At 47.0% G+C, this 21,570-nt stretch overlaps 1 protein-coding gene across 1 annotated transcript in view; it reads left to right on the top strand.

The window, feature by feature from the left end:
* Nucleotides 1-21,570, top strand: part of LOC147456567 (uncharacterized) — a 174,046-nt gene that overhangs the window by 132,663 nt on the left and 19,813 nt on the right. Inside the window, exons 12-13 of the mRNA XM_086514997.1 lie at nt 6,325-6,647; nt 8,458-8,576. Coding sequence (XP_086371123.1) covers nt 6,325-6,647; nt 8,458-8,576 — 442 coding nt within the window. The remainder of the gene's footprint in view (nt 1-6,324; nt 6,648-8,457; nt 8,577-21,570) is intronic.

The following is a 21,570-nucleotide window of genomic DNA, read 5'->3' as shown; positions in this document are numbered from 1 at the left end:
CTAGGCTGATCTGTTGTGTGCTGCAAAAACGCTAGGGAGTCTGCTGCAATCTGCTAACGCGAGGCTGATCTGCAATCTGCAAAACGCTGGGGCAACGCTAGGCTTCTTGATGGCTGAAAAAACGCTAAGTTGTTCCGTCGGGTCTTGCTGAGAAGGTGCACTGTCAGACACTGGGTCTTTGTTGCCTCTTTTGCCAGGAAGTGCTAAGCGTTGGCTTTCTTATATAGTCACTTGAAAATTGCCCTACCCAGTTTCCCAAGAAAGTCAATAATAAGTAAAAAATGGCTAATATAGGGAAAATGGGTTTTATACACTGTAAAATGCTCCTGATGGGTACTGAGTGTAATCTGATGATCATGCTATGTGCAACCAGAGGAAATGCAACTATTCTAAGTGTCTGGACATGCACGGCCTGTGAACAGACTCACAAAGTTGCCAGAACACTTCCTAAGCTGAACTGAACCCTTGTCATGAAGTAGCTTGTCCACATGCACATAGGGTTAGATGTGCACGTGATAGGCTACTTGCTCTTTGAATCGAACGAGATTTCTCGCGTGAAATCTCTTCGAATTCAGCTGTACTTGCAGGGGATTAGCAACAGGCTTATCTAGTACCAGTGCAAGAGGCTCTTGCCTCGGCAATCGCTCATGAACCCACACAACTGTACATAGGTGAAATGAAGAGCCCTCTTGTGGGGCATCACTTTACTACACGGAGGGGAGAGAGAGAGAAGTAAATGTTGTGCAAGGCTTCAGTTCTTGCACTTCACTCTACATAGAGGGTAGGCAAGCACACAGTAGATTTGGTACCTGCAACAATCCACCATGCGACTGAAAATACAACCCCATGTTTAATTTCAACGCCTCTCTCTCTCTCTCTCTCTCTCTCTCTCTCTCTCTCTCTCTCTCTCTCTACCCGCACTACTGGCATTCTCATAGACCGAGCATTGGAGCTAGGGAGATCTAGACGACCCCAATGGAGAAGAGGAGCTACACAGTTTTGAAGGAGGCTACAGCAAAGGATTCGAGCCATACTCTTTCGTCGTCCAGAGTGCAGATGAAGATGGATCTCAACTCCCCTCCCATATTGTCTTCACATTGTACTGCTTAGTTTAGGATCCCACAGTATTTATATTTTGTTATCCTAGTTTAATTTATTTTGTTAATCTAACTTTGTATCAGATACACCGCATTGTAACTTTCTGGTCTCATAGGTCACTTTGGCCTTTTGAAGACGTTAATATAACATTTCATTTCATTTCTCAAGCTGAGAAGTGCCCAAAAATGTGCCAAATGGCACTCATGCATGGTTTTCCCGTTTTAAATAGTAGTTTCCTAAATTTTAGGAGATGCTTCCATGAAACTTCCATTGGTCATCTGACCATCTATCACCAATGGGACCACATCCAAAAGTGCAATGTAGCCCAGTTATCGGGTGATCTTCTCTTCAAACTTAGAGTAGAGCCTAGACATACTTTTATTGGTCGGATTTCAGTGCCCGTGAGCCCGACCAACTCGTGGCGACAAGGCCTTCCTGTCTGCGGGTGAAACTGACGGCCGTCGGCCGTTTCCCACTAGCCATACAGTGTCCGGTCATTTGCAACTTCAAAAAGAGGGTGCCAAAAATTAAAGAAAAATCAAGGGAAAGAAACCAACAACTAGCAGTTGCCACGTCCTCGTCACATTAGGTTCATGGCCGAAGCCGAAACAAGTAGGATGGACTCGCCCTTTAATTCTATATCAAGAACTATATCTCTACCCTTTTCATTCTCAATGGCGCTTTCTTCGCCCTGTAATCAACCACAGCGCCACTCTTATAGAACCAGGGGATTCCCAAAAGGACGTCACACCCTTCCAAAGGTATGATGTAAAGCTCATGCCCTATATCCCCTGACAATGCAATCGAAGATTGCCTATGACAGGTGTAATGGCAACATCTTGTCCCGGTGCCGCTAGAAGTGCCGTGGCAAGTGGTCTCATTTCCTCTGACATAATCCTAAGTCAAGCCGCCAATTTCATCGAGATAAAGTCGGCCTTGGCTCGACCATCAATGAAGATAAGGACTTCTTGATCTCGTTCTTTGCCCCTAGCTATGGAGAGCGCCGCACTTTCATCCATTTGTTCTGGGTTGGTCCCCACAAAGTTTGGTACCAGTCATGCCTTTTGTCTTTTATTTCTTCGCTTGCTCCTGTACCACTTTGGAACTGTCTGGCTTTTCCTCAGCCTGATCATTGGACGTTTTGGTTGGGCACTTGGCAAGCACATGTCCTTGTTCCCCGCGTTTGCAACATTTTTCCCTCTTTGTAGTACTCGCAACACTGGTCTGCTGACAATCCAGGGCGCAGATGGTTTCTTTTTCTGTTGCTTTCCCTTCTTCTTGTTACCATTGGTCTGTTCCCGTCCAGTTTGGATGCCACAAGTCTGTTTGTAGGGTAGGTAAGAGTGCCTGCATGCATAGCAAAACCTTCTTGGCATGTTGGATGAGCCGTTGCATAGACTTAAACTTCTTCTGTAAACAATAACTCAGTATCTCTTTGGGGAGTCCACAACAGAACCACTCAACTTATTGCTGGTTATTTTCTTGAAGGAAGAAATAGGTAGAAAAGTATCTTAAAATCTCTGATAGTAAACATCCAGTGTGTATTCCTTGGTCATCCGTAGATGATTCCAAGCGGTACATCTTGTTCGTATTCCTCAGTGAGCCACGAAGAGGTGAAAACTCGCTTAAACTGCAATCACTTTGTTGGTGCTTCCCTATGTAACAATAGGGTAGACCACCATATCTAGGCATTCTCTTTGAGGTATGTACTGCCCCCAGAGACTGGTCCCCCCTTCTTGGTATTTCTTTATTATTATGCTTCAACAAGTAAAATGTCCGAGGGTCCTCTCTCTCTGCAGTGCTCCCAAGCTAATCTGCTATAGGGGGAGGCCCTGGCACACTCATAAAGGCTCTAGGCCTGACTCAAAGGAGTTACAATGAAAAGCTCTAGTCCCAAAATCTTTTGGCGTCCAAAAACTGGCACCCCAGGGGCTGTCCATACGCAGCTGCCACGTCAACATGCTTCCACAATTCCTTCCAAAAATCGCGGCCGTCCAAACAGTCTGCCATGTCAGCAGGCGCTACACAAAATTTTGGTCCTGGCTTTAATTTTCAAGTGTTTAGGCCCCTCGGACGGGATACCATAAGCTGGTTAAACTTCCTGTGCCTCTTTTGCTAGAGTTTAGGCCATGCCACGTTATCACTTTGTGACAGAAGCTTGGCAACCAGAGACTTTGTTCTTTTCATGAGTTCTACAAAAGTCTCATCGGGTTGGAGCACCAAGTTCCCTAACTCATTTTTAAGACCTTTTGCAAATCACCTGGTCTAAAAGCTTCATAGAACTGTTGCCTTAGTGTCACTCAATTTGTAATGTGTTTCTCAGCAAAGTGACTGTACTATTTGGCCGCTAAGCCGTCCAAGGTTGACCGAAAGAGCACTAGGTAGGCATCTTCTTTGTTGAGTCCACGACCTTTGCTGAGAGATACAAACCTCCTCGCGTGGTTGTTTGCATCCTCTGTGGAGAGTCGGTTGGAACTCGGAAACTTTATGTTCACCTTGGCCAGAATGCTTGTCAGCTCTTCCATTGCGGCTTGCTCAGGTGCCGGTTGCAACACGGGTGGAGGAAAGTGTGCTTGGAGAGGTGATGAGGGTGGTGAGGAGCTGGTTGAGGTAGATGTCAGAGAGGGTAGTGGAATAGGGGGTTTTTACTAGGTAGGAAGTGCTAACCCTTTCTGTGGTAGTACTTCTGAGGACTCTATAGGGGGCTTGGTCAGTCTTTAGACTACCTTTTATGGGTCATGTATTAGTAACAAATCCACCCAACCTATGGGCAAGAAGCCCCTGGAACTTGCTGAATAGTCTAGACTCACTGGACGAGTAGACCAGGCTAGACTAGACCAGATGAGACTTGTCTAGGCCAGGCTGGACGAGTGCGAGAGTAGACTAGACCGGACTTAAACGAGGGCGAGAGTGGACTAGACTAGGCTAGACTAAGTTGGACGAATGCGAAAGTGGAGTAGACCAGGCTAGACCAAACCAGTCTAGACCAGCAGAGTAGACAAGGCCGAGCGACTTGTTTAGCTAGACCTAGACGAGGAGAGGGTGGACTAGATATGGCTAGACCAAAGTGGTCTAGACCATCGGACTAGACCAGGGTGAGAGACTAGATCAGCTAGACAAAACTAGATGAAGGCGGGGATGGACTAGACCAAACGAGTCTAGACCAGCAGACTAGACTAGGCGTGAGACTAAACCAGCTAGCTCCTCGACCATGTGTGCTTAATAGCGGAGTGAGACTTCGGTTGATGTCCCATCGGGCATGCCAAAAATGAAAGCACTTGTAGCAGAAGATCCATGTCGTGCTCTCTCCTTTGGGTGCTCCTAAGTGCAATATGCAAGAAATCTTACTCCAACTATAGAACAAACATTCTAGAGCAATATAGAACAAAGCAAGACTACTCATATGACACAACAATAGACTCCAAACCCAATGGAAGCTCGACTAAACTCATAGAACCAATACAGACTCTGATTGGCAGCACATTCAGCTCCAAGCCGAGGACTCATGGGTACAATGGGGGTGTCGAGGCTCTAATTGTGCAAGGAGAGTGGAGGTGTCGAGTTCTAGACTGAAACACAATACTCTAGACTCAACGACTCATACAATGCATGTATATCCCTAAACGAATTGCGCATGTATGCAAACAAACATAACGGAAGTCAACGGCTAACACAAATATCTTTGACAGTTGAGCTATGCCTATCTCCGAACTGTGGTGGCGGTGAACTGGCCACTGTGTCCTCTAGACCTCCACTCCCTGTGTTTGCCACATGTCATTGCCCACGCGAGAGTCAACCCAATGTGAACCCAAGGTTAACTGTAACCGCTGTCCAAAGGCAACTATAACTGCTGTCCATGTCCTGTAACACTGTAGCCTGCTACAGATGTCATGCTTCATTTCAGTTTACGTACCATGCTTTTGTTTCAAGTTGTGGCTCATTTCACTCACCAGGACGATGAGTGGTCTTGTGGCGGGCCACGTGTAGTTGGGCTACTGTGTCACATTCATTGGACAAGCAATTAGGGCGTTGAGTTGGTCTTGGTTCACACTTGGGCGGTCACTTGGTTTGTGGACCTGGTTGTTGGTAGTCTACTCGACTAGACAAGGAGGAGTGGAAGCGGAGTGAACACTATGGCCAGCCTACTTCCACCACAGTCCAAATATCTACTCTCAGTGATATTTCTTGTGATTTAGCGGTACGAGTCTTTGGTCTATAGTCGAGTCAGTGTTCATAACACTCCCTGCACTACTTGAAAATCGACACCCCCAATTGTATCTTGTGAGATCTTGGTCTAGAGCTGTGTGCGCCGCCGGCAAGTCTGCAGTTGATGCAATGAGAGCACCTAGGCTCATACTGAGTTTGGTTTCTATCTTGTTGTGTCTACTTCTAGTCCATTTCTTTGCTGTATATCATTTCCTGGATGAGGCAGTATGGCGTAAGGTGGAAGGCCAATGATGCAATCAATTTCATGGTTGAATGTGGTTGTTGATGTGGATAACGACTGTTTGAAACCCCATGTTGGTGCAAGGAATGAAAATAGGAGGAATTAAAATTGTTCACTCTTCTCCATTTGGTGTAGCTGAGCCAGAATATGGACTGGGGACAATGTGTGCGCTGGAAAGGTCTGTCACTTGTCCATGAATTAGTGCCATTACAGAGGGGATGAGCTGAAAGAAGAGGGTGGCTGAAAGTACGTTGTTAGATGGTTGAGGACCAGGACACAGAATATATGCAAACATATGCTAGTTTTTGGCTAGTGCATGTGTTGTCTAGGTATGCCTACACTAGTATTGGGACTTGTGTAGCTCACTAATAAGCAGGATATTTGCAATAATTACTGGTCTATGGCAGGTGCATTTGGTTCGTCAAATGTGCACAGATAATCAGACGGTAGTTTAGCAGCCATTTTGAGGAGAGAATGGGACTAATTTGTTGCTCTCTTTTCTTTGAGAGTCGACAAGTGCAGAGAGAGAATTTTGCAAAAACATGGTTGCTTCATTTGTTGAAGAGATGAAGATTGATCAACCCCTACGGTGGCTCCTATCTACTATTTCTGCTCTCTTCCAGTGATGCTTGTACTTTTGAATATAGTGCTTCTGGAATTTTATGACTGATGTTTTGTTTCCATAACAAGGTTTCTATGGAAGGTTTTAAAATTGCCTACAGTTACAAATGTGCAAATTCTCCAAAATGACCACTAGTTCTATAAAACTCTTGCTGCAGATGTAACTGTGGAAAAAGCCCTTACTAAAAACACCTATATCATGGAAGTTCTTTCTGATTGGAACAAGGCCTCCATTCTTCCCTTGGAAAAGGATCTCCGGCTGATTGCAAAAGCGAAATTTCTTTTTGAAAAGCATGTATTATGCTTGCCAAGCACAAACATGGGCCTTTATGATGAACAATATGAAGAAGATGATAGGTTCAGTGTAGAGATGGACCCAAGTAAAACAGAGATGCTCTTTAAAAGAAGGCTTTATATAGAAGACTTGAGCAATTGCTCTTCTGAAGTCCAGAGTGCAGTTCAGAACTTTGATTATGTGCAGGCCAGTATTCTGTAAGGTGTTAAATTATATCATAGACATAAAACATAACATCAGGGTTTTCCATATAATTTTTTTAATGCAAGAAGATTAGGCCAGGGAATTCTGTGTGTTTCTACCAAGAATATAATGAAATAATGCTCAATGTTAGGACTAGACAACCAGAAATCACTCCTGCTGCATTGGGGGCTCTTAGTTTCTTCGTCTTAGTACATATGGCCAGGACCAGGTAGATATCTACCCTGCAACTATTTATACTGTAATTGTGTGATGCATTTTGTATAAGAAACATTTGGTTATGGCCAACAGAATGTTGCCCACTTACTATATCAGTCTCTACTAAAAAATTCCTGAAGGCTCTTTTCCAAGGTATAATGTAGTCTCATACATGGCATTCCCATCTAAGCTAGGCAGCTGAAAATTTGTGATGGGCTAAGCTCGACATCTATGCAAAAGATATATGAATTTTTGCCGAATATGCAAATGCTGCAGTCAATTTAAATCTTCAAAGAGCCTCTGAACTTCCTTCCTCCTATCTAATGGGAGGCCCTTGCATGAACAAGATCAGCACTTTGCCAGAGTGGTGTCACAACCAATCTAACTGTACATTGGAAAGGAGGAGAGATTGCTCAAGCAGCCAGAGCTACTCTACTTGGTCCCATTCTTCTGATCATTGTCAGATCTCTGCCTATTCTAGTAATTTGAGAGGGATCCAGAGATGGAGGAGAATTATACATAAAGATGTATGGTGTATTTGGTTATTTGTGGAAAATACCATCGGTTGTTTCTGGGAGGGTTGTGGGCCTTTATGATGGGTCATGCAGTTGAGGACCGGAAGTGTTAGGGTTGTTCTTCTTGGAACTCCAGCGTAGTTGCCACAAAACTCATTTTTTCTAAGCAAGAAACTTATGAAACGTTTAAAACGTTTTGAAACTTCTCTTGAACGTTTCAAACTTCTTTGTTGCATTTCATAAACTAGTGAAACCGTTTTGAAACTTTTGAAACTCGTTTCGTACGAATTGTTTTGAAACTTCGTGGCTACTATGAAATCCAGGGACACCGGTCAGCCATTTGTGAAAAAAGAGACCTCATCAACCTGGCCCATCTAGGTATAGCAAAATTACTGTCTTCTTCATGATCACCCACCCTCGTAGAAGTATGGTTGGTGAACACCAGCTTCACTGACATTAGCAGGGATACGTGATCAAGGAGTTTCCTCTTCTAGAGATGTCAAATGGGATAGAGCAGCAACCATTAGCCAAGGCCATTTACCAAGTGTTTCTGTCCATTTATTTCATTAACTTTGATTCCTTCGCCAAGTAGTATCATACATGTGACCAAAGCGAGTGACAATATTGATGAAATTTTTTCAATGTAGACGCTCAAGGATTGATGAGAATCACGGTTATGATCTGTTTTGTATTTAAGGAATGAATGTAAGAGAGTAGCATTGTATGCAATGGTCCCACATCCTTCTATACATTCAGACACAGAATTCACAAAAAGATGGGCAATCTGATTCGCAGATACCAACGAGGCTGTCTTCATAGGCCCATATTATGACACTTGAGGCATGATTCTTATTAAAGTAGCTATCAGTAACTTTCTAATGCTGAACAACTGATGAAGTACGTTCATCAGACAATTGTCTTTATTTTTGAACAAGATTTTCTTTTAGTTTTTCTTTCTCCAATGATTAGATTAGAGTGAATCTGTCAGTTCAAAGAGGAATTCGAGGCTGTACTGTTTCCGCCAGGCTCTAAGCAACTATTAGATGGATATCCACCTTAACTTCTAGGATTTCCTTTTTCAGGCTGTAAGGGATGTTGCTTATGGAATATATCCTGTTGAAGAGCACGATGCCGTGATGCTTGGCTCATTGCAGTTACGTGCAGATTCTAGTTTCTTTGAGAATCTAGAAGAGGCACTCACGTAAGTTGTTTCTTTCTCCCAAATTGCTGGAACATTTGAGCTATAAAATAAACGGATGTTTTAATTTGAAGCACGTACAAAATCTATACTTATATCTAAAAAAGTTGAGCTTGAAAGATAGCTGAAATACAAGGTGATGAATGAGCAAAGAGAAAACTGTATCTTTTCAGATTAGATTCAGGGTGGCACTCAGAAAGAATTTTTGAAGGAAAGGTTTTCATAGGTGGTTGGAGGGTTTCCATTTGGGCAGTGTTTAAGGTGGAGAAAGATTGTAATTGGACAATGTAGAGCAGGGGTTCTGTGTTTGTAGCAGTATCACCTGTAGTGGACATGCAGTTGGTATCTGTTCACACTTGGGCAGTCACTTGGCTGATGGCCTCGGTCATCGGTGGTCCAGAAGACCAGAGATGCATGGCGAGACACAGAGGAGTTGCAGCCAAGTGGACACGGTGTCTGGCCTATCACTTCCCACCTTAGTCCAACAATATGTAGCTATCTCTTTGAGATATTTCTTACTATTTATGGAGGGAATGTATCCATTGTATATAGAGTCAGTCTCATGTGGTCTAGCCAGACTAATCTTTGGTCCAGAGTCGAGTCATTGTGACAGTACTCTCTGTGCACTCTTTGAGCCTCGACACCCCCATTGTATCTTGTGAGACAACTTTGTCTGGAGCTGTATGTGCCGCCAAGTAATCTGTAGTTGAAACATTGAGAGCAACTTGGTGTAGTAGGAAAAGTATGTCGTGCTCTCTACTGTGAGTGCTCCTCCGTGCAATATGCAAGAAATCTCACTCCAAACATAGAAATGAACACAATAGAGCAATAATTAACAAGAAAGACTAACTCAAATGACACAACAGTAGACTCCAAACCCAATGGAACTTGATTAACTCTTGGAACCAGTACAAACTCTGGCTGGCAGTGCACTCAGCTCCAAGCCCTAGACTCACAGGTACAATGGGGGTGTCGAGTCTCCAACTGTGCAGGGAGAGTGCAAATCTGCAAGTTCTAGACTGAACACAAGACTCGGGACTCAATGATCCATATGTCTAGGATGCATCCAATGACTAAAACCAACTGAGCATATATACGACCTTAAAGGGCAGCCACCGACTAACACAAGTATCTCTAATAGTCGAGCTACACCTATCTTGAAACTGTGGTGGTGGTGAACTGGCCATGGTGTCCTTTAGACCACCACTCCTTTTGTCTGCCACATGTCACTAGCTGGGCAAGAGTCTACTGGGTGTGAACCCAAGGCCATTGTCACCATGAAACGCGTTTCAGAAGGTTCGGACAGGTAAACCATTTCGAGCCTTGAAACATTTCGCTGATCAAGTGAAACACATACTAACAACAAGTTACCATAGTTTGAAGTTTTAGGACCCCTTATAATCTGTATATGCACGTTGTGGTCCCACGTTTCACTATGCTCTATCATTTGGTTGATCATTTCATGGTGAAACACTACGTTTCGAGAGTAAATATTTCGGGGTGACGCTGCGGGCCAAGGCCAACTGTAAGTCAGTGCGAGTGACATTGTAGCCCTGCTACACTCCGCTCATCTGGGGTCCTTGCTGGGTGTACTTCTAGTCCATTTTGTGTGCCATGAGTGAGATTTTTGTGTATATTGCACCGAGGAGCACCCAAATTAGACAGCACGACATAGTTTTCCTGCTACAATGTTACATCAAAGAGACGATCTTGCATGCTTATTCTTTGTGGAAGTATGAGGTGTTTTGCGTATGTCTCTTCTTTATCAATGATGTGTCGCAAAAGTGATGATGTTGCACATTAACCTACCGGTTTATAGAGAAGGAGAGAGATCCTAATCTATGCTGATGTGGCAATTCGTAAGCTGGACCCGATTTTGCACCGTAAAGTGTTGGCCATGTGGCAACGTATTTATGGCGAGCTATTATGGAAGCTTTTAGGGCGCCAGCTTTTTGTAAGCCAGCGTTTTGTAACGGTTGCTATTGGCCAAGGGCCTTTATAAATGTGCCATGGGGGAGGCTCTGGCAGATTAGTTTGTGGGTTCATAGAGCAGAGCACTCTCTGTGGCAACTGTACTCTGTTCTTATCAATACGAAATAACATGATCTCTACACTATTGCTCACTACTTTGAGCGTACCATTCACCATCTTGGTTGTAGGGAGAGAGAGTGCGCTCTCTATACACCATTACTTGTGGTGTATATGAAAGCTTCTTGAGCTAGTTGTAGCATTGCAAGGGAGTGAGTGATTCATAACTTCCAATTAAAGTTGTACCTACTCTTGCACATCAATTGAGTCAATAATTTGGGTGCAACCGCTGAGTCTCTCCAATTCACGCTTGGCTACCTCATCTCGTTTGGTTTAAGGTGACGCGTTCTCATTTTGAGATTCTTTTGTAGTATTTTCTTGTATGTGACTCAAGAGCTCTTGTGTTTGTTTTGCAACAAAGCAAAGGAATTCAATCGAGCCATTTTCCACCCTATCTTCGGTGTGCAATCAGAGAAAGACATTTGGTGGTTGGGGAAGTACCAAAAGGGGCGCTAGACTATGGGGCGAGTGCATCTGAAGTTAGAACTCCGCTTTGTGTCTCAACTACTTTGAGTTTTGAAGTTTGTGTGTGCTGCTAAGGATTTATCACCTTGTTATGCCAAGCCGGTTACTGTGGTACCAAAGCTTCGGCTGATTCTTCTTCTAAGGAGCATCTGGTCCAATTTTTGCAGCACTATAGCAGGGCTATAGTGTCACTTGCATAGGCTAGAGAGTTAGTTGTAGTTGGTTTGGGGTTCACACTGGACGGACTCTCGCCTGGGCAGTGACACCTGAGCCCCTCTGAAGTACTACCACAAAAAGCGCCAACCTTTAGTGATGAGTAGAAGTCCACTAGCCCCGCTACCCGTATCCTTTCATACATCTTCTCCACTTCCTCAACCAGTTCTTCATCTTCCAGGTCACCTTCCTAATACACTTCTTACCAATTGTGTTATAGCAAGCTCTTGAGCAACAAGTTCCTGAGTAGGCAGCCATGGAGGAGCTGACAAGCGTTCTGGCTAAGGTGAACATAAAGTTTCTGACTTTCAAAGGACTCTCCACAGAGGATGCAGATGACCATGCTAGGAGATTTGTACCTCTCTCAGGGATTGTGGCCTCAACAGGTCGCGATGACTCAAGCGCTAGTCGTGCATATCTATCACGTGGTAGCTCTTATGTGCTATGAATGAAAGACACTGATCTAGCAAGAGACTCCACTACAATCGGTGGTGCACTCATCTTAGCTATGATAATCTTATGTGGCACTGAGGCTTTCACCCGGATCAACATGGATACAAATGATCTATACAAAACTCCATCTATATGTGCGCCCTGATCTGCTATGATGATCTAGGCTACACCCCCATATCTGTACTCCGTAAACCATGGTGGAAGTGATCAAAGTGTCAAAGAGCCACATCTTAGTGCGTGGCTCCTGAAACTGCACCTGTAAACATATCCTACCCCTTGCCAATCTCGCCTATGTAGCACCTATCTTGAGAAAGTAGGTCCACTAAATACAACACCAAGATATGCATAAGAGTTTACATATCCATTATCTCCTGCCCCTATGTAAAAAAAGGTGCTGATCTCTTGACCCATTGCGTTGTAGTATTGGATACCATCACCTTGGTTTTGCCAAGGTTGATGGAGAGCCCACTGTCATGTGTATAAGCATTCAACTCATCTAGATGTCTCTGCATACACTCTGGAGAGTATAAATTAAGCAAAATATTACGACATAAAGCAATAGAGGTATCTATGTACATGAAATTTGTGCCCCTCTATTCCCTATAGTCTCAATATAGCTAGAAATTTTATCAATATACAATCCAAACAAAGTTGGAGAAAGCATAGTTTGAGCCCCGTCCCCCGTCCTGGAATGCATCCCATGTGACTATGGGAGAAAGTGGGCATCTGTGCTTCACTCCAATAATAGAGTGAATAGGGTCTCAAATACCCTCTGCTTTCCATACGCTCCTTATAACTGTCTCACACTGTGCCATGATACTCCATACAAGCTCTTGTGGGACTTCCAAGTCATATAATTGCTGTATCAAGCTGGCTCTCGGGACTATGTCAAAGGCTTTGCAGAAATCCATAAAGCTACAATAAATCCTCCCCCCATTTGATCTGCCCTCAGTGATCCCTTTAATTGTGAAGATATGGTCAAGTATAGAGAATCCCCTCCTAAATCTGGCCTGCCCTAGAGCTTGTACACCCTTTCTCTGTGCCCATGTGCTCAACTCATGCTCAAGTATAGATGCATATAGCTTGGCCAATCATGATAGTGCGATAGTAAGTTGCCAGGGTTGGATCTCTAGATTGGAGTAGTGGTACAATTGTAAACGTACTCCAAGTCTCAGGAAACCCCTCCCACATGGCCTTGTTGAACATGAGGGCGTCAATATGATCTCTAGCATGTATGAAATGCTCTCCCACTATACCATCATGATCATGTGCCCTCCTTGTGTGCAATTTATCACTGGCTTGCCCCACCATTTGTATTGTGAAGAAGTAGAAGTGGGAGGACAGTGGGGCTGGAAATGGTAACTGCTTTGCTATTGTGTATAGAGAGGATGCATATTGTGTCCATGTCTATGAGCCTGGTGATCTTGGACTGTGTCAGAGTCAGAGAGGGTGCATCCAGTGAGTACTCGAAGGGAGGCAATTTGTCTATCTTGAACCCATGCCTGAAACCATGATGTCATCTCCCCATACCAGCACACTGTATCTCCCTGCATGGCTAACTGTCGAGAGGACTCAAGTGCAAGGCGGGCATATCTGTCTCTGAGAAGTTCCCACATGCGGTGTATGAAGGAGATAGATCTAGTGAGTGCCTCAACCACTAGTGGGGGGGCAGCTAGCTCTGCATGGACAATAACACGTGGTACTGAGGCCTTGGCTCTAATGAGCCACAAGATCATAGACATTAGAGGCTCCTCCATGTCTCCCCATCCATCGCTGCGGTCTGTCCTCCCGTGATGATCCAATGAAGGTCCCCAAATCTCAGCTCCAGAAAGCAATGCAGAAGCCACCAAAGTGTCAAAGAGCCAGAGCTTCGTCCGAGGCTCTTGAAACTGAACCTATGAACACATCCTTTCCAATCTACCCAATGCTGCATGGGCTGTGGTCAATCTAGTCTGTGCTGCCCTCCTCAATAAAAATGCTGGCCCACTAAAAACCACTCCTAGGTAAGTGTAAGCATCTATATACTCCACTGTTTCCTGGCCGTATGTGAATGCGGGCACTGACCTCTTGATCCACTGTGGGGTGGTATTAAATACCATGACCTTGATTTTACCAAGGTTGACAGACAAACCACTTTCCTGAGCAAACCTATGCAAAGCATCCAAGTGACGTTGCATCCCCTCCGGAGAGTCGGAGATCAACACAATATCATCAGCATATAACAATAGTGGAATCCATGTCCCTGCTAGCTATGCACCTCTATCACCATCTCTCTCAATGTAGTCAGAAACCTCATCCACATACATACCAAATAGAGTAAGAGAGAGCGGGCAGCCCTGCTTCACCCCAATAGTGGAGTGAACCGGTATGGATAAACCCTCTGAGGTGCGTACATGCCGCACTACTGACCTGTATAATGCCGTGAGCCCCAAATGAGCTCTGTTGGGTACTCCCATCTGCTGTAATCTGCGCATCAATCTAGCTTTGGGCACTGTGTCAAATGCTTTGCGGGAATCCACAAAGCTACAATAGATCCATCTCCCACGCGATCTCCCTCCTCAATGATGGCTCTGAGTGGTCAAGAGTAGAAAAACCCCTCCTTAACCCTGCCTACCCGGCTGCGCATATCCCCTCCCTCTCTGCCCATCTACTCAGCTGTTGCTCAAGAATAGATGCGTACAACCGTGCCAATGTGTGTCCAATCATGATAGTGCGATAATTCCCAGGCTCCATAGGGTCTCCCGACTTGAAGATAGGTATAATAGTAGATAGGCTCCAAGTATCACGCAAGCCCTCACACATGGCACGGTTAAACATAACTTCTAGAAGCTCTGCTAGTAGATCTCTGGCATGCGTGAAATGCTCAGCCTCTAAGCCATCAGATCATATGCTCTCCCAGTCCTCATCCTGTCAATGGCCTTCCTCACCATCTCAGCAATGAAAAAAGCACATGTGTGTGGGCATGGACAGGGGGGGTTGGGAAGGGGGGGCTGCTCAGGAACTGTGTATAGAGATGATGCGTACTGGCCCCCAGCCTCTGTAGAAGTGATGGTGGGGGGGAGTGCTCCTGAAAGAGCCGCCATGCCTCACGAGAGAGAGAGAGATGAAATGAAATGTTATATTAATATCTTCAAAAGGCCAAAATGACCTATGAGACCAAAAAGTTACAACGCGGTGAATCTGATACAATGTGTGAGTATCAAAAATAAAAAGGTGCTGATGTAACAACTTGGACACCCCAAGTCAAGATTCTACCGTGACACAATAGGGATTCACTTCAAAACCATTCATAAAGACAACACGGCCCGACGTAGTTCCGTGCCCAGAGGTATTGGCCCCAAAGACTGGCGCCCCGTTGTGTATTTATTTTTATATTAATCTGTGTTCAAAGTACAAATAGAGTCGGCAGGCCCTCATTCTCAGACTCTGCATCTAGATGCTCCGAGTAATGAGGCCCAATCAACTTACTTATTGGTACAAGGGATGCTCAAAAGCAGAGCCCCAAAAATCTCAAGCTCAAAATCTATAATCTCCAAAAGCTTTTAAAATTTAAAGCATTATGCCCAAAAAGCTTATAAAATTTAAAGCATTATGCCCAAAAAGCTTCTCAGTGCAATTTCACAAATCCGTACGGTTATCAGCGTAAAAAGCGAGACATTGGTACTGTTGTCCGTATAGCCTGCCACGTCAGCCTGTCAATGTGATTTGCGACGGATTTTCGGTTGGCTGCCGCGTCGGCCTGTCAGCGCATGTCAGGGTGTCCTGCAGGCTACCACGTCATGAGTTTGTGACATACCTCCCTCTTGAAAGAATTGTAATCGCCGTCAATTACGCCATACATCACAAGACATTACTTGACATCACATGACAAATCACATTCAAATTCATTCCAAATCTCAGACCATGATTAATTACTAACGTATTTAGTAATCGCATCTCGATCCAGCCGGGACCTCGCAGATGCCCGATTAACTAATTCTTATTGCAATCATGTCTATAGAGATTTATGAGATCAAATGCTGCAGTCATTTCGTCTTTCACTTCCTGAACTCAAACAAGTCAAGTACAAATCAATCATTTTCATTTTTGGGAATTCCAGTTACTGCAAAATACTGTCAGCCAGCAGTATCCTTGAAACCCAAAGGGACATTAGTGACTCTATCCAAAATCGGGGTAATTTGTTGACAAAGGAGCGGAGTGACTCCCCTCTTGTGCAAGCCCGCTGCACTAGACTCACCCATACTGAAATCGGGGTTCTATCGGAGTAGACAATGCTAAACCGAATGCTTCAAGGTAAAGGTCCAAAATCTGAGGAGTATCTGCTAGGTCCTCCTCCATCCACTTTGCATCCAATGCAGGATAGTTCTTGAATCTAACCAAGAACCGCCTAATCACTTTACCTTTAGTCTTTCTATCTTTGTGTGCCAATATCTGTTTTGGAACGAGTATCTCCTCTCTTTCCTCCACTTCGGGTTGCTCATCTGGCTCCCCATCATCGGGCACATCGCCTTTAAAAGGCTTCAATAGACTTACATGAAAAGCATTGTGAATCCTCCAAGTATTTCATGCTAAGCTTTGGAAAAAGCCGCTCCTTTCCCTTTTTCTTTCTTAGGCGTGCCTTCTCAAAACATAAGAGCACCCAATCATCTTCCTTTAATTTCAACTCGCAACGGTGTCGATTTGCTGCCTTCTTGTATCTTTTCTGAGATTTCGCTAAAGCCTCCTGGACCTTGGCAAAAGCATTTTCCAAGTCCCTTGTGTATTGGTCGGCTTCAAAAATCTAATCTTTCGTGGTTAGGAAGGGTGGAACCTTCGTAGCACCTTCAGTGATCTCAAATGGCGCCTTCCCCGTCGAAGAGTGGATCGTGTTATTGTAGGCAAATTCCACCAAGGGCAATTTTTTTCCCATTGAGTCTTCTGGTCAGAAATGTAAGACTTCAATAAGTCAAAACGGTCTCTTCACTTGCTACTGTTGCCCGCACCTTCCACCTCGCCATCACTGCTTCCCCCCCTCCTCCCCTCCTCGCCATCGCTGCCAGCCCTCGCGCACTCCCTGCTGCCACCTGCGTCCAGGCCCTTGGCTGCCCCCGTTTCGCTCAACCCAACCCGCTGCCTGGTCACCCCCCCCCACTACCCAGCGCCTTGCCCGCCTCTCGCTGCCTGCTCAGATTGCCCGCCTAGCCACCCCCGCCGCTGTCCTATCCTCCCGCCTTTCTTTTTCCCGTCCGTCTGCCTACAGCCTTTTGCTCCTTACCCTGCCCGCCTGCATCTTCAGTTTTTAGCCGTTCCTGCTTGTCGAGGCCCGCCAATAACCTTGGCGTGTTTGGTCCAACGGGAGCTTCCCCCCTCGTCTTCATTCCTTTGCCTCTTCTATGCACCAGCAGACACAAATGGAGGCTCAAGCTCGGCTAGAGAGGAACTCCACTAAAGTCCCCTCGCCCGACCCCGCTGAGACCACCATTCGACTTGCTCTTTCACCGAAAGAGCAAGCGAGCCTAGCCGCAGAGGTAGAGCGCTTGCAGGCGACTTCTGTCATCTGCAAGATTCTCGACACGAGACCTAGCAGAGGAGAGCTGCGTGACCTTCTCGAGGCCCGCCTTCTTGCAGAGGTGGTCAAGATCTTGGACCTTCAGATCCTCGGACGAGGCTACTATCAGATCAAGTTTGAGACCTCCGAGATGGCGTCCAAGGTCATCGCCATGAGCCCCTTGACCATCCGAGCAGCTCTAGCCCACTTTCGACAGTGGAGACATGGTTTTGACATTGCTTCAAATGTTTTGGTAGAGGAGGCAGATCTCCCCATCTCTGCCTGCTTTCCTGGTTTGTGGAGGGACTACCTACCACTTTTGTCGAGGATAGGCTCAGTGACTGGGACTGTCCTGGAGACACCTCGCATGGTAGCCTCAGTAGCTGCCAAGGCGGACGCCATTTCTTCAGTATGCGTTCTGGTTAGGGACACTCACAGTCTCCCGAAGGTCATTCTCCTTCCTCGGGTGAGTGGGGGTTGGTTTAGACAGAGCGTGGAGTACTCGGGCCTCCAGAACCAGTGCTTCATTTGTCGACAGATGGGCCATCTTTCCAAGGCCTGTCCACGGAGGAGGCCCCGACTACACCACAGACTCAGCCCCAGCCTGCAAGGGCTGCCAGCAGCCACAGGCAAAGATAGAGCACACAGGCAGAGCCACCCTCCGAGCCTGGGGCTCCAGCGGAGGAGGGATGGCAGCAGGTTTGTGGTCAACGACGGCAGGGGCCACAGCGATAGCCTGGCACTCAGGGTGGTCCTCAAGCGCCTGCAAAGCAGTAGTGGGTTCCCATCGGGAACCGATTTGGTCCTGTTGAGCAGGACGAGGTCCCTGCTCCAGCCCCCACCTCAGCTTCACGCTCGACAGTCCCCCCTCCCCCCGAGTTTCGCCTCTCCTCATCCCCTCCCCCCCCCCCCCCCCCCCCCCCCCCCCCCCCCCCCGCCTTCTGCTCCCGCCGCCTCTCCTCCTCGCCCCTCTACCTTTGCCGACCTCCCTCGTCCCTCTTCACCCCCACCCCCCCCTCCCCCTGCTCCGACACCCCCCCCTCTCGCTCCAGTTCCACAATCGCCCTAAGGGACAGGGCCATCCCCGGCTGCTAGTAGATCTCTTGGCAGCGCCTTTGCCACGAGTCGCTTGGCGAGAGAGAGACAGCCTTTCTTGCAACCCCCTTTACAGGTAAAGACGTCTCCCTTTGCAGCTGTCCCTCGTGGTCTGACGAGCTTTGACATTCAGCGCCGATGGGACTTCTTTGACTATGACTTTACACGCTTTCTCGACGACTCCTCAGCAGACCATGAGACAGCCTGCTTCAAGGTTCATGTTTTGGTCCTTGCAGCTAGGGGGATAGAGGCCTTGGACTCAGCGGTTGGCTTCTCTTTTCCCCTTTGCGACAGGGACCGGACTGAGTGGACTCTCGACTCAGTGTTGGAGTGGCTGCATACACAGGCCCTAGAGTTCTCTCACCACATGGGAGACCTAGGAGTTACAGACATGCTTCAGACTCTGTGGCCATTGGCCAAGTTTGCGCTGAACCCCCCCCCCCCCCCCCCCCCTCCCCCAAGATGCAGCAGGATGTAGACACATTGTGGTTCACTTCTTTGCTGATACGCAGTGCTCGCCATGCTATGTACTCATTCATGAGGACTCCTGGACAGAGGAGGTTGCTTTGCGTACGGCTCGGTCTACTTGGGCTTGGGCCAGGCACTCTCTGCAGTCACGTCTATCTAGAGGACGCTCGGATGCGGATTACTCCCCATCAAAGCCAGCCTCGAAGATAGCACGTTTAGCTGTTGCGGCAGCATGTGTTCTCTCTTGCTCCCCATGAGGATCGTCTCATGGAACGTGCAGGGTCTAGGTGGGCCCCAGTTTCAGTGTCTGAGGGGCCGACTGCGTCAGGAGCTTCAGCATTTCCTTGTGGGAGGCGAGATTGATCTCCTTATGCTGCAGGAGCATCATCTGTGTGAGAGCCCCATTAGACGACGTGGTCAGCTCTTGCGTGGATGATATGATACTTTTTGTTTAGCTACTTTTGGACCTGGAGGCATCCAGGGTGGGGTATGTATGACTATTGCAGATTCTTTGCAGCAGGCCATTATGGGCAGAGGGATTATTGTGTGAGGCAAGGCTCAGTGGATCACTATGCAGGTTCAGGTTTGCCTTGTGGGCTATGCGTCCAATGTGGCGAGTGCACGAGCAAAGTTTTGGTCATAGATTGTTGAGTCTCTGGCGCAGGCAGAGCAGTGGTGCATAGGGGGTGACTTCAACATGTTGGAGTACCCTTTTGACAAGATTGGTGGTAGCCATGCTACTGTGCATGGAGTTGAGCTGGCAGCTTGGGAGAGGTTTTGTATGACTGAGGGTTTTGGATGTGTGGCAGCACTTTAGCTTTGTGAGGCCCCCAGACAGCCTGGCCTTCTCTTGTTCGGATTGCATAGTGGGAGGGGTGAATCTATCACGGATAGATCGCTTCTACACTAGTGACCATTTCTGTGACTTAGGTGGGACAGTTGGCATTTTGACAGGGACTTCCTTCTCGGACCATGCACCAGTGATCCTCACAGTGGCAGGTAGACAGAGGAGGGGGAGCACGATGCTTCGCATCCCTAAGAGGGTCTTGCTGGACTTTGCACTCAGAGAGCGAGTAGAGGCTCTCTGGACAGAGCTTGGACATGCAGGATTCTCCTGCTGAGGGACAGAGTGGCCTCAAGACTAGCTCAGCTTAGTCGTTTGTTTCTCCAAGAGTCGTTGGCTCGCCTGGCTGCAGCGAGAGAGGAGGAGAAGCATCTCAGACGGGGCGTTGCTTCCTTGCAGAGGATGCACGAGCAGCATCCAAGCAGTCCTTGGTTGGAGGAGCAGTTACAGCAGGCTCGCCAGGAGCTTGTTAGCAGAGATGAGCGGCGCCATGAGTTTGCTTTCCATCGACAGGCATCTCATTGGACACAGGTAAGTGACAGAGTGACTCGTGCTTTTTTTCGAGGCAGTGGGACCTCCGCATACGCACGCCAAGGTCAGTCAGTTGAGGAGGCTCGATGGGTCAATTGCTTCTGAGCCAAAGGACATGTGTGCAGTTGCTACTGACTTTTATCGTGAGTTACTATCTGCAGAGCCTCAGTCAAAGCGTCACGATGCATGCAGGGAGCAGGTGTGGGCACATATGCCTTGCCTTGTGACTGAGGAGATACGTCAGAGGCTTGAGCTGCCGCTTCAGCTTGAGGAGTTGAACACGGCTCTTAGTGCACTCCCCCGTGGTAGCTGTCCAAGTGAGGATGGCTTGACTCCCAGTGTTTTCTTGAAGTAGTGGGACTTGCTTGGCCCAAACCTCTGTAGTGCTTTTCAGTACATCTTGCACACAAGAGAGATGCCTAACAGCATGAGTGAGGGTCTCCTCTACCTCATTCCCAAGGAGGGTGGCTCCTTGGATGAGATTTGACAGTGGCGCCCCATCACCATCCTCAACTCAGCCTACAAAATTCTTGCCAAGGCTCTGCGTTTGAGGATCTAGCCAGTTCTAGAGAGACTTATACATGGAACTCAGACAAGTTTTGTCAAGGAGCGCAGTATCTTTGACAACATCTTTACTTTTTGGGAGGCTTCTGTCATAGCGGGGCTCCGTGGTGAGGATCTGGTGATTCTTCTTCTCGATTTTGAGAAGGCCTACGACAGAGTTGACTGGGACTTTCTGGAGGGCACTTTACACAGGATGGGCTTTTGAAATGCTTGGATCAGAGGGGTGTCAGCTTTGTACACGGGCACACAGTCACGTACTTTTGTCAGGAGGTAGGGGTGATCGTTTCATGCTCACACGTTTGGTTAGACAGGGCTGCCCTCTTGCCCCATTCCTCTTTTTGTTCTATGCTGAGGCGATGAGCAGGTTTTTGGTGTTGCAGCAGGTTGGTCTATGGGGCTTAGCACTCCCTATTTGGGGAGATGAGCTATTGGACGCTGAGTTTGCTTACGACTCAACCTTGTGCTTGGAGGGCCAAGAGGCCAACCTTCACATCTGTGAGCAGGCTCTTGAGACTTTCTGTTGTGCATCTGGCGCACTGGTCAACTGGAGAAAGACAATGGCTTTCTCGGTTGGTAATGCTCCTGTACCCGATTGGATGCCAAGTGAGGGTTTCAGGTGGATTCCCCCAGGGACTGCAGTTCGGTACTTGGGCTGTCAGGGTTGTTTGGACTTGTCTCCAGAGTAGCAGATTGCTCCCCTCCTCCTGTCTATTAGAAGGAAGTTGCTACATCGGAGCTCTGCACGACTT

Source organism: Adiantum capillus-veneris, chromosome 6, assembly GCF_014529385.1.
Source record: "Adiantum capillus-veneris isolate H3 chromosome 6, ASM1452938v2, whole genome shotgun sequence".
In the NCBI taxonomy this organism is placed as follows: Eukaryota; Viridiplantae; Streptophyta; class Polypodiopsida; order Polypodiales; family Pteridaceae; genus Adiantum; species Adiantum capillus-veneris.
Note: the sequence above shows the minus strand (reverse complement) of the source record. Positions and strands in the feature narration are given on the sequence as shown.